We start from the raw sequence: 12,984 nt of genomic DNA, 5'->3' as shown, positions 1-12,984 counted from the left end.
ATGGAGGAATTTAAAATGTACCAGCCTGAGGCGAGCATTACCTGTCACTATGTTCGTGTGTGAGCAGCTTTCCTCCCATTGGTCATCAGAAAGTGGGGCATCCAGATCTTCGTCCCAGTCATGTCTCGCTCTAATGGATGGGGGTGTGGAGGCGGCATATGCGTGCTTATATAGCATGGAAACTACGTGCTTCGGTGTGTCAGTGTGGAGAAGAGCGTGTAGGGGAGCCATGACTTCAGGCTCTACTGGGAAGTTGGGGGTGACTGCCTTCATATTTTGTCGCAGCCTCGTGTACAGGAATGTATCCATGACCGAGGGCAAGTGGTCCCCAAAGAACTGAGCCGCGTTGCGAAATTGTCCCTGTATGTAAAGGTCCCCCCATGTATGAAGCGCTAGTTTGGTAAGCATTTTGCGGCCAATTTCTTCACGGGATACACTTAACCTAGGGTCATGGGCAAGACTCATGCGTGGGGAGTATAGGAAGGCAACCTCCATGCGGTCTGCTATCCTACGCCAGGCGTGCACCGTGCAGTCCACTGTGGTGGGGTCTCGATCAGTTATTCGGGCTGCCGAATATAGGTATCCCGAAGGCTTTTCAGGTCTCATGTATCCATCTTCTACGGCAAGGTGAGCCATGAAGGGAGGCGGGTGGAGCCAGTACGCGGCAAAGTGGCCCTGAGCACAGTCATAGTATATTTGAAAGTTCGGGACGTCGAATCCACCTTGGTGGTAGGGCAACATGAGTGTCCGTAGCCCCATCCTGGCCTGTTTCCCTCCCCAAATAAGTCTCGACAGCTGGGAATCTAGGGCGCGGAAAAAGTATGAGCCCGGGCTATATGGGATATTAGTAAAGAGGTATAGCATCTTAGGGAGGATCACCATCTTAATCAGCGATATACGCCCAGCCATAGATAACGGGAGGTGGATCCATTTAGTTACACTGTCAGCCAGCTTGTCGAGGACCGTACCATAGTTCGCCCTAATTAGGGCCTCACGGTCCCTGGTGATGTTGATGCCCAAGTATTTTATCTCGTCATTTTCCCACAGCAGGGGGTAGTCGAGAGGGAACTGCAGGGTTTTGTCTGTTAGGGGGAACAGAGCGGACTTTGACCAATTTATCTGTATTCCCGCTATGGCTCCGAATTTAGTGATCTCGCGCAGAAGAGGGTTCAGATTTTCCCGCGGTTTGTGGATATATAGAGTAATATCGTCTGCATACAATGAAATGAGCAGTTGACGCTCCGGGTAGATCAGGGAGCGGTGGTTATGATGTTGTCGGAGCTTGGCCGCTAGAGGCTCAATAGCTATTGCAAAGAGGACCGGGGAGAGTGGGCACCCCTGCCGAGTTCCTCTATGAATTTCAAAGGGGGCCGAGCGGGATCCGTTCAAGAGCACTGCAGCATGCGGTTTGTGATATAAGAGCCTGATCCAGTCTATAAAGTTAAAGGGAGTTCCCATACGTTCCAGTAGCGACAGCAGGTAGTCCCACTCCAGGGAATCGAAAGCTTTAGTGGCGTCTAGGAAGACCGCCGCTGCCTCACAATTAGGGTCAATATCTTGCAGTACAGCCTGCAATGTACGAAGGTTATGGGAAGTAGCGCGGTTCGGGACAAAGCCCGCTTGGTCCGGAAGGACCAGACGCTCCATCAGGAGGTTCAGTCGAGTTGCCAGGACCTTCGCCAGTATTTTGACGTCAGTGTTCAATAATGATAGGGGTCTGTATGAGTCACAGTGCTCCGGTGGTTTGCCCGGCTTCAACAGGGACGTTATTAGGGCTTCGCGCATACTAAGTGGCATGATGCCATCCTCCAGGGCTGAATAGTATACCCGCTTCAGTATGGGGGCCAGCACATGGATGAAGGTTTTATAAAAGTCTATTGGCAGGCCATCTGACCCCGGAGCCTTACCAGATTTCATGGACATAATAGCGTCTTTTATTTCGTCCAGTTCCAGTTCGTGGTGTAAAAACTTCTGTTGGGTCGGGCCTAGCCATGCAATGGCAGTGTCATCAAGGTACGCGCGCAAGTCAAGAGCTGTCTGTCTGTGGGAGGTGTACAGTGTTTTGTAATGATTAGTAAGGACGTGTAGTTGCCCGGGGAGGTCCCTTTGTGGTGTACCCTGTTCATCCAGCAAGGTGGTAACATAATTGTGGTGTCTGGGGGGTCTAATAGCAGAAGCGAGCGCCCTACCAGGTCTATCCCCCTCTCCATAACTGCGTGCTGTGTAAGGTTTCCCCAGGAATTTACATTCTTTCTCGGCAGCTACAGTGTACTCATTAACTTTTTCCCTGGGCCGAGCCAGATCCTCCCTCCCCTGTGATCTGTGGGAGACAGCCTGTTCGAGAGTACGAATTTCTGCTTCTATCTTGCGTAGTTCCCCCCGAAGGGATTTAAGGACTCCGCCCCCCTTGGAAATACACCACCCCCTCACCGTAACTTTAAAGGCTTCCCAAACTGTAGTAAAGCTAGAGACCGAGTCAATATTGCGATCAAAGAAATCTGTTAAGTCTTGCTCTAGGTCTGCCCTAAAGGCCGAGTCTGTGAGGTGCGCAGGGTTGAGGCGCCAGCTCAAGTAAGGAGAGACGTCAAGGGGAATGCGCAGTGAAAGGAGGACTGGGGAGTGGTCGGAGAATGTTCGAGCCAAGTGCAGAGTCTTGCTCACCCACGGGGTGAGTCCCGCCGAAACGAAAATATAGTCAATGCGTGCCCAGGTGGAATGGACTGCGGAGAAGTGTGTGCCCTGCAGCAGAGAAGGGTGCGAGTGCCTCCACGTGTCTATCAAATGGTGGTCGTCGACCAAGCCCGATAGAGTACGTTGTGCATGGGTATAGTGAACCGGCTGGGGGTTGGATCTGTCCATTGCGGGCCGCAAGGCAGTGTTGAAGTCTCCCCCCAGTACCACATGGGCTATGCCCAAAGTTTGGATTTTGCCCCACATAGTGAGGAGTGCAGTAGGGTCATCTGTGTTAGGGCCATAATAGCAGGCAAAAAGTACAGTATGGGTGTGTAACTTACCCCAGACCATGCAGTATCTGCCACCCGAATCTGCTTCAGTACCTGTCGGGGTAAACCCCACATTTTTCTTCACCAAAATTGTGACCCCTCTAGAGTAATTTGAATAAGATGAAAACACCCTGCTGGAGGCCCATCTAGATGCGAATAAGGGGGACCCATTTGGCAGCAAGTGCGTTTCTTGCAGCATGGCAATAGACACTCCCTGCCTATCCAAGTACCCCAGTATTTGTCGTTTCTTTCTTGGGTTATTCAATCCACGTACATTCCATGACATTAGCTGAATTTGATGGGCTGGCTGTGTAATTGTTACGTCTCCCATTCCCACAGTAAAAGATAAATGTGACATGCGTACGTAGCAATCAGCTTCAGACAGACATCAGTAAAACTTCTAACATGATTATTACTCAATGACAACCTATTAATCCCCCCTGCCCCTGGTAGTTCTGCCGCAACTGTGCTGACAGAATGAGGACAGACTCTATACACCCTTATGCCGGCTGCCCCAACTAGCCGGATAATTAGTAGCTTTCCAACAAGAGATGGTCTATGCGGAACAGTTGCAGCTGGCGTATTAATGGGGACAGTCTTAAAGCAATGTGTTCGCCCTCCCACACCGGCAACCCCAACAGGCCGGGTACTCAGTGCCCTCCCCCCCTCCCTATACTCTAACATTCCCAAAACTAAACCAAATAGTACCATTGCTCTTACCCTAAAGAGGGAAGAGTTGCTTAGGGGATCGCCCATTGGGGACGTAACCTAGGGGCGCCAGACCCACCCTCCACCTCCCTACTTACACCCACTGGCAACCAGGTCTATACCCAGTCGACTGCGCGGGACGGAGGTGGGTGATCAAGCACTCCAATATATCAATGACCCATAAGTCTTAAAGCAGTGCAGGTACCTCACCGGGATTTACAGTGGGCGGTCCCAAGAAGATCAGATTGCATCTGTTCACCGACCCGGAGGGGATCATGGTACATCAGCCCAGGATTGAATCATAACTCACAGACTATTTCTCACCAGAACTATTGGTGTTCAGTCGCGTTCTGAGCAGGTTCAGCGATAGCGCTTACATTAAGATGGCAGACTGTCCTAATCCTGCTGGGACAATGGCGATTGCGATCTGGAGCGCCTTTCCTCAGCTGCCTCCCTGGCCCGATCCTTCCTGTGCTGCTTGAGAAAGTCTTCTACCTGTTGTGGATTGAGAAAAATTAGTTGCTTCCCCTGATGAGACACCTTTAATTTCGCTGGGTAGAGCATAGCGTAAGGGATCTCCTGGGCTTGAAGTTTCTTTTTAACCCCAGCAAATTTACGTCTTGCTTCCTGCACCGTCGGGGTGAAGTCGGGGAAGAAGGATAGTGTTACGTTGCCATAGTTCACTGATCCCAGCTCTCGAGCCCGCCGCAGCACAGCGTCGCGGTCCCTGTAGTTTAGGAAGCGAGCGATGATGGGTCTCGGCTGTGCTCCTGGGGGGGGGGCGCGCGGCAAGAGACCTGTGGGCTCTCTCCACGATGAGGTGCGATGAGAAGGCTTCTCTCCCAAACAGCTCAACCACTAGGTTTTCCACAAAGATTTCCATCCTCCCTGTGTTGGTGGACTCTGCAAGGCCTAAAATGCGGACGTTATTACGGCGAGACCTCGCTTCCAAGTCCTCGTTCTTTTCCGCAATTATTTTGAGGAGCCTGTCCATTTGCGTGACTTGTCTGGCATTAGACGTGGCACCATCTTCCAGTGTTGAGATCCGGTCTTCAGTCTCTTTTATACGGGTATCATGATGTTCCAGTTTGGCAACAACACTGTCCATGCGCATGTTAATGGTGTCTATTTTGGAGTCAATCGTTGACAGGCTCTGCTTCATGCCCAACAAGAGAGTCTTCCAGTCATCCTCCGGGGGGGTCGAAGAAGAGGGGCCGCCCTTCCCATCCGGCGGCGGCGTGGGGGTTTTCTTAGATTCGAAAGGAATTTTTGACTGCTTGGCATCGTTGCGGCCCATGTTACGCCTCGGCGTTCGCGCCGCCGTGGAAGAGGCAGCCGCCAGGGCAAGGCAAGGCTCCAGAAAGGAGGGGAGGAGAGTGCTGAAGGGTGAGCTGAGAGCTCGAGCAGCCAGAAGAAGACTCCCCGTGTTGCGAAAGGTGGGAGTGTACGGTGCCTGGACCAGTGTACCTTCGTTGTCCCCTAGGGCTCTGGAAGATCTTTATATACGTCAGTAGGCAAGGGCTGATCGGCCCAACCGCAGAGTGTTCCGAAATCCGACAAGCCGGGCTCACCCAGAGGAGAGAACTGGAGATGCAAGACAAACCACAACTGACTCCGAAGGGGCCGGAGCTGGCAAAGGAGGATCTTCTTCCCAGGCGGGCCCGCTGCCACTGGTTACAGCGCAGCGATACGGACCGGAGAACATGCGGGAGAGCGGGCAGGCAAAGTGAAGCCGTGAGGGCATAGAGGGATCCGCAATGTGGAGGCAATAATATGGCCAGAAGGCGACTCTGGGTAGATGTGTCCAAGGTAGGGTGTAGAGAGTCCGGTCCCTTGTCTCATCCCAGCCGAGCCACCAGGCCACAGAGTAACAGCCACAAGCAGACTGTAGAGCTGGATCCCCTCGGAGCCTCCCACTAATGTGCACGTCGCAATCCTCCGAGGCAGCCCTCAGACACTCCGGCCCATATGCCACGTCCTGTAGCTGCGAGTTGTTGGGCAGTTACAGCCTAGTGGTGAGGGGGGGGGGGGGATCGCAGTGATCGCACCATCAGACCAGGGGGGGAGCCGCAATCCGAGTCCGTCCGTGGCCCAGAAAGCCCGGTGTGTTTTGGCGCCAAGAGGCCTCGCGGTAGGCCGCGGGTGGCCTTCAGTGAAGGAGTACAGGGGTCAGGGTTTCCTCCCCTGAGATGGTCCCGACAAGCGGCCAGGCGGGGCGGGTAAGTAGTTGCAGGTGTTGGTATCGTTCTGAACTGCAGCCGGGCAGGCCGCAAACACCGGGAATCGCGTGGCTAGGCCTCCCGCCGAGCAGCGTGCAGCGGGGACGCGCAGATACTGTGCGGGCAGATCCGGGAGGTAGGTAGATCCCCCCCCCCCCCCAGCGTCAGGGCAATCACCGCAGGCACCGGTGTTTTCCGAGCAGGAGCGGGCCACCGCAGGATCACAGCGCCAAGCCCAGGATCGCCGGTAGGGTCGGGGAAGGGGAGCCAGACACAGTCGCTCTCCGCTGTAACAGCCACACACACGGGGCTCACCTCAGGCTGCACGATATCTGTGGCAGTGGCTGGCCGCCTGGCCGCTCCGGAATCCAGTGACCCGCGAGGGATAGGGTCGTCCCCCGCAGCGCCGCGCAGGCCGCGGATCACCGGCCTCTCCCAGCGGGACGGTCCGCCCTCCAGCAAGCGGAGAACCAGCCACGCCTCCCGCTCTCCCCTCACCGGCCAACAACTCAGCCGTCCGTCGGGTTTTTCCGCCAAATGAGGTATTGCTGTGTTCGTGAGGTTATCAAGGACACGATGATGCGGTGTCCGAGAGGATAGCTTGGATCAGGATACCTTCAGGATGGTGTTATGTGCTTGATCGAGCGAGAGCCTCACACCAGTGTGGCCATCTTGGTTTGGCGCCACTGTTTGTCACTTACTTCAGTGATTGTGCAAGTAGGTTTTAACAGTCCCATTAAGAGACTGATATGACGACCGTGTGTCTCGCATGATTATCTGAGCATCACAGTAGATGTACCTGTTTCTGTGTAGTTATGCTGAAAGGAGATGAATATGGTATTTAATAGCCATCTCTTATATGGTCACATAAATGTTTGAGATTAATATAGTCTAAACATATAAACAAACTGATGTCAAACCGATGCCTTATAAGCTTGAAGTAACAAATCCTAAAAATTGACAGCTGTATTGCCAGACCTAATATTCATTTTATAAAGTTCCATGCAATTGTCGTATTTTGGGCAGATTGACGCAATTTTAACAAAAGTATGGATACTAAATATTCCATAAATATCTCCCAAGGCATTTACATTGGATACTCATTACAGTATCCTGAATGTATATTATAGAAAAGTCAAAAAGAACTGACTTACATTGTTTATCAGGTCATCAAAAAAACTCAAAGGTCGATGTCTGTCCAGAGCTGTGTAAGGAGAAGTTAAAAAATTCCTGCTATCAATAAAGCATCACGTCTGATTGTGTGCCAGCTGGACAGCTGGGCATCATAAGAAATACTTCCGAACCACAGCGTTCACGAGATTAATTTTGCCTTTTACACTACGTCATGTAAACCTTCGTTTATAATCATTGAGATATCATATGACTAATAATTAAGTCATTAGCGTCACAATAGCGATTTTTAGATAGCTTAGTATACAAGAACATGCTATTCGTAAATGATTTTAGAGCTTAGGCTCACGCATATTTATACATATTAACTGATTTATGTGACCTATAAGGGTGGAAAGACCTCAAATTAACTTGTTATGCAAGGGGGCCTTTTCGGTACGACTTACTTCTGTTAAACGCTGATAAATTTGCAAACTGGAACTAGGTATTCAAAAACTCATTTGCTGTACATTAATCAACAATTTTGAACCTCTGCAAAAAAGAGAGGAAACGCCTGGGTATAAATATCTATGTTAATCTGATCTAGAATCATCTAAGGCGGTAAATATTTCGTACCTGCCTGCGATACCCTTGTTAATTAACCCCACTCCCCTCCCACAACCACCCCCAGGTCTAGACCTAAGTCCCTCCCCCCTCCCCCCACCCTGTACCTACCCGGAAGCCTAACCCTATCTTCTGCTGCCGCTGGTTGGGCAGCAAGACAGTGTGGACCCTCCAACGATCCTCCCCCTCCGCATTCAATCATACATACTTAAGTATCGGAGTAGAGAAAAAAGTCATATAATAGTATCAATAGTATCAACTTGCAAAAAGAGAAAAAAAAAAAAGAGAAGCAAAATAACCAATCAAGTCTCTTTAAATAATAAAGTGCAGTACTTCTGGTATTTTTAGCGATCGGCTGTTGATGATGCGAGAAATTGTTCGGCCTCCTTGAAATCATTAAATATGCGGGTGTGGCCTGAAAAATCTTAAGAGATAAAGTTACTGCTAAACTACACAAATATAAAATTACACAGTATGAGAGCGGTGACAGAATAGGAAAGATACTTGCCTATAAAATAGCCGACGAACGAGCCACCTCTCTAATTAAGAGCATAAAAGGAACAGAAGGTACTATTTATACTCGACCTAATAAGATACTGCAGCAATTCGCTGATTACTACACTAAGCTGTATACCCCTGAGAGTGTGCCCTCAATTGATCTGGTGGAGAATTATATCAGAAACAACTGACAATCGGAGAATGATTCGAAAAAGACTATACTGAGGAAGAATTAAAATTAGCCATTTTCTCCCTCCCATCTGGAAAGGCTGCCGGAGATGACACCCTCCCTAGTGAAATTTATAAATTATGTTGGGAAGAACTCGTGCCTGTACTTTGTTTGGTTATTAATCAGATTGTTACAGATGATGGGGCCCGTCATCTTGGAACACCGCCAAAAGTATATTTTTCTTAAAAAAGAATAAAACTCCTACGGAATGCGGATTTTACCGCCCAATCTCTTTGATTAATGCTGATGCCAAGGTGTTTGCCAAATTACTAGCCTTGAGACTGTCCCCTATTATGCCGAGATTGGTTAGCAAACATCAGCATGGTTTTGTAACAGGTAGAGATACGACACAGCATGTAAATACGGCCATCACTGTGCTTGACATGGCCACAGCTAACTCCACCCCACTCGGTATTATACTACTTGACGCTGAAAAAGCTTTTGACCGAGTGGGGTGGGATTACCTGTGGTCAGTTTTGAAAGCAATGGGGCTTAAAAGCAAGTTTATTACAAAGATAAAAGCACTTTACTATTTACCTAATGCATTAATTGGATACGACTGCCTACTCTCTACCAAATTTCCCATAAGAAGAGGAACTCGGCAGGGTTGCCCTTTATCAGCCCTTCTATTTGCCCTCTCTATGGAACCTTTTATTAATGCCATACAGCTTCAAGTTATGATAAAACCATTTACATTTGGGGCAAACTCTCTTAAAATAACAGCATACGCCTATGATCTGGCAGTATATACAAGCGATGTGACTGAATCCATGTTAGGTATAGTTAAAGAGGCAGAAATCTTTGGAAAAGTTTCGGGGTATAAGATAAACCTAGACAAAACCCAAATTATAGCCAACTACAAACCGCAAATACCTGTAATGGGAGTATGCTATGCTGCTACCTACCTAGGCATTAAGCTAACATCTAATATAAGGGAAATTATTTTACTGAACTATGATGCTTTATTAATAGAAACTGAGGCCCTCCTTAAAAAATGGCATAAGGTACCTTTAAATCTCATCGGGAGAATCAACCTTATTAAAAAGAACATTTTGCCAAAAATGTTATACTTATTTAGATGTATACCGTTGAAAATAAACACAGTCTTTTTCAGAAAACTAGACGGCATACTGGGCAGCTTCATTTGGGGTTATAAAAAGAACAGAAGAGCACTTTCCTCTCTGAAACTCCCATTTATAAAAGGAGGGCTTAACTTCCCAGATTTCCGATTATATTATTTTGCATCATTTTTGGGGCGGCTACAGAGCTTGTTTAATTCCAGCAACCCATACTTTTTCCATCAATTTATGTTGGGGCCAGAATGCTTGCAGTTTTTGGCTAGAAGTAATGACCCAAATTACTTCAAAAGAGTGAGGTTCAAGACCGCAAAGGACATGATTAACATTTGGAGGACACTTATGAATCAGAATAAGCTATCATGTTATCATCCTCTTATAAGCCTATGGAACAACCCAGGTTTACCTAGCATTTTTTCCGACTCTGGGTGTAAAATATGGGCGAGTCAAGGTATATTGAAACTTGGGGATCTTTACGGCTCTTCAGGTTTTTTGGAGTTCGAAACATTAAGGTTATTATATAAACTACCAGAACACACTTATTTTAAATATGTACAAATTTGTGATTTTCTTGTAAGAAAATTAATACTGAAAGAGATTCTGGATTCGGATTTCTGGCAATGCCTGTACAAGGGAGAGGAAAACCAAAAAGTAACTATTAGTGAGGGATATAAGTGCCTTAATGAAAATAAACAAGATGAGTGTCCAAAAATAGCTGAGAAATGGGCCTTATGCTTTCCCATAGGTATCACCTCGAATGAAATATCAAGCTCTTTAAAGAAAATTGATACACTAGTCCACTCTTCAAGTTTAAAACTGCAAGCATATAAAACAATATGTCAACTTTATCACACTCCTCTACAAATAAGCAAATGGTCCCCGAATAATGCCTTTAATGATCGAACCAAATGCCCAAAATGCCACCTACAGGCTGCTGATCTAGAACACATGTTGGTCCTTTGTCCCGCGCTAGTTTCGTTCTGGGACAGTATAGGAAAGATACTGAGATTGAAATTGTTAACTGATGCACCTTTAACATCTGAAATGATTCTGTTAGGCATACAGCCCAATCCTACACCTTTTCAAGATCTAATTTTTATTGTGCTGGCATGTGCAAGGCTAGTCCTGGCTAGAGCTTGGATAGCTGATCAAGCACCTAATGCGAATGAATGGTGGTGTTTGGTTAAAGAGATACATCATATGGAGCTATCTCTAGCCAGAAAAAGAGGAGTGAAAGCAATGATTAAAGTAAAGAGAATATGAGGAGGCTTGTTTTATACATCCAAAACTAATTAACTTGATTTGAAGCTGTGTCTAACTCTAATTTAGATAAGATCGTATTTATTTGTGTAAATACTCCCTGTATTGTATTTATATGCCCGTCTGAGTATTGCTTATTATTTAAAAGTTTTGGTAAACTGCTTTATGTAATATTTTTGTAGACACTGGAAGTTATGTACAACAACATTCTGTTTATTCTGTTTAAATCTGCCTGTGATACCCACAAATAAAAAAATGTTTAAAAAAAAAAAAGCTATGAGAGACAGGGAAACAACAGTAAGAGCCTGCACAGAGAAAGGAATGATGTTCAAAGCTGTTCTTTGGACACTGGCTGTTTGCGGCCCATCTGCTCGGTGTATGGTGTAAAATCTCCCACTCTGAAACCTTTATCTGTGCTTCTGGATGTCTCTTAGGTCAGAAGATTTCAGGGACTTCCTACGGAAGTGCCTGACCAAGATGCCTACTTGCCGTTGGTCTGCCAGTGAGCTGCTGAAGGTGAGTCAATTATGAAGTGAGGGTTCACGTGCTATGAGGCTGATCCAGCGGGTCTAAATAAATTCAGTCTCATATATAATCTCTACACCAGGATACTCACTATTATTCATAAATTTATCACTAGGCCCATTCTTTGCAAGATTTTGTATTTACGACCTACTGAATCATATGACCTAATTATTTTAATCTAACACATAAATTAATTAAGTCACATATAAAGGCAATGGATTAACTAATGGTAACGTAAAGAAATGATCAAGACCAGCTTGTCATTTCAAAAATCCACTTTATTAATTTTATTTCATAAAGAAAGCTTAAACTTTATTTAGTAATTTTATTTTCAATCAGAAATCATTAGTGGCACAAAAGGTCATTGTAATACAATGAACCAACATCAGCATGAGAAAAACTCAAACAGTTATTTATTTATTTCTCCATAGCCTATTTCCCTAACTTAGCTAAAGAAGAGACCTGTAAGGAAGCTAAATAATAAAGTCTTACGTGAATGAAAGGGAAAACTGGCAGCGTCTCTGGAGCACAGGATTGATCGAACAGTGCTCTTAGCAAGGGGGCAATTCTTAAAGTATTTTCCTATCTAAAACTAACTAAAATAATACAAATATTCAAGCAGAACTGAATCTCATTGGCTGTTAGATGTCGTATGATGCGGTCATCCTCCGTCTCTCACATAGCCAGAGTCACTTTCAAAAGTACTATTGTTCACGAGTATGACACCGGTAGCTTCCGAAGAAAGTAACATTTAATTTGAGCAAAAGCTTCCTTCGTCCGCTCATGCTTTTCCGTCTTTCCGCTGCCGAACGACAAGTACGGCCTTGACCAAGGAACAAATTGAACCAAATGTCCTGAACTTCCACACAGCCTTTGTTTGCAAGCCTCTCTCCAAGAATTAATGTAGAAAGATATTTATTTTCATTCCTGCGTAGCTGTGCAAGGCTCACTCTGGTCAGGCTTTTCTGTCATCCATTTTAGAAGTAGGCCTCAAGCCTTTTGCATTCAATGCAATGAAAGTGTCTAGTATGCAAAGAAACACAAGACAATAATGAATTCAAGAAATAATAATTATTCTGTTACCCACCCTTTTCCCACTAAGTTTAACCCATTAGCTAAGTTACCTAGTTTTGTAAACAAACAAATAAACAAAAATATACACATGAAACGACAATACATAAACAAAAGCACATTTAAAGAAGCACATGCTATTATTTCCAAAACAGCTGCAGTTAGTAAACAACAAACAAAAGACAAAGTAAATGTATTATTCAAAAGCAAAACGACAAACATAACAAGAGCACAAATGATTAAACCCACATGTTCATGATGGTGCATATTAATCTAGGTTGAGTCAGTAAACATATAAATCGTGCAACACACATTAGTAAAAATAAAAATCACGAGAGTTTCATTTGTCACGAACTTTTTAGAAATAAATCTGAAAGTCCGCTCCATCAAGGCCATGACGTGGGCCTTAGTCTGTTCTCTCTCTCAGTGAGCAGACACTTTTTGTGTAGTATTTTATGTAGCCTTAGGTATTACACTGACATTTGTCATGCCTCGTCCTATTCTTTGTAATCTCCTAATTGTGTCTTTGTATTTGTTTAATATACTTACTGTGTTATTTTAGTGGGTTTGTATTTCTATAACTTCCTGCTGTTATCTTGGTGCAATCTACAAACTGTGTTTACTGTTTTCAATGTTTTGAGAAGGCAGTCCTGATGTCTTTG

At 45.9% G+C, this 12,984-nt stretch overlaps 1 protein-coding gene across 1 annotated transcript in view; it reads left to right on the top strand.

Annotated features, from left to right (window-relative positions):
• LOC147679776 (uncharacterized) overlaps window positions 1-12,984 on the top strand; it is a 275,399-nt gene that overhangs the window by 138,608 nt on the left and 123,807 nt on the right. Inside the window, exon 7 of the mRNA XM_086944753.1 lies at window positions 11,161-11,242. Coding sequence (XP_086800879.1) covers window positions 11,161-11,242 — 82 coding nt within the window. The remainder of the gene's footprint in view (window positions 1-11,160; window positions 11,243-12,984) is intronic.

Source organism: Lissotriton vulgaris, chromosome 11 (assembly GCF_964263255.1).
Source record: "Lissotriton vulgaris chromosome 11, aLisVul1.2, whole genome shotgun sequence".
NCBI lineage: Eukaryota > Metazoa > Chordata > Amphibia > Caudata > Salamandridae > Lissotriton > Lissotriton vulgaris.
Note: the sequence above shows the minus strand (reverse complement) of the source record. Positions and strands in the feature narration are given on the sequence as shown.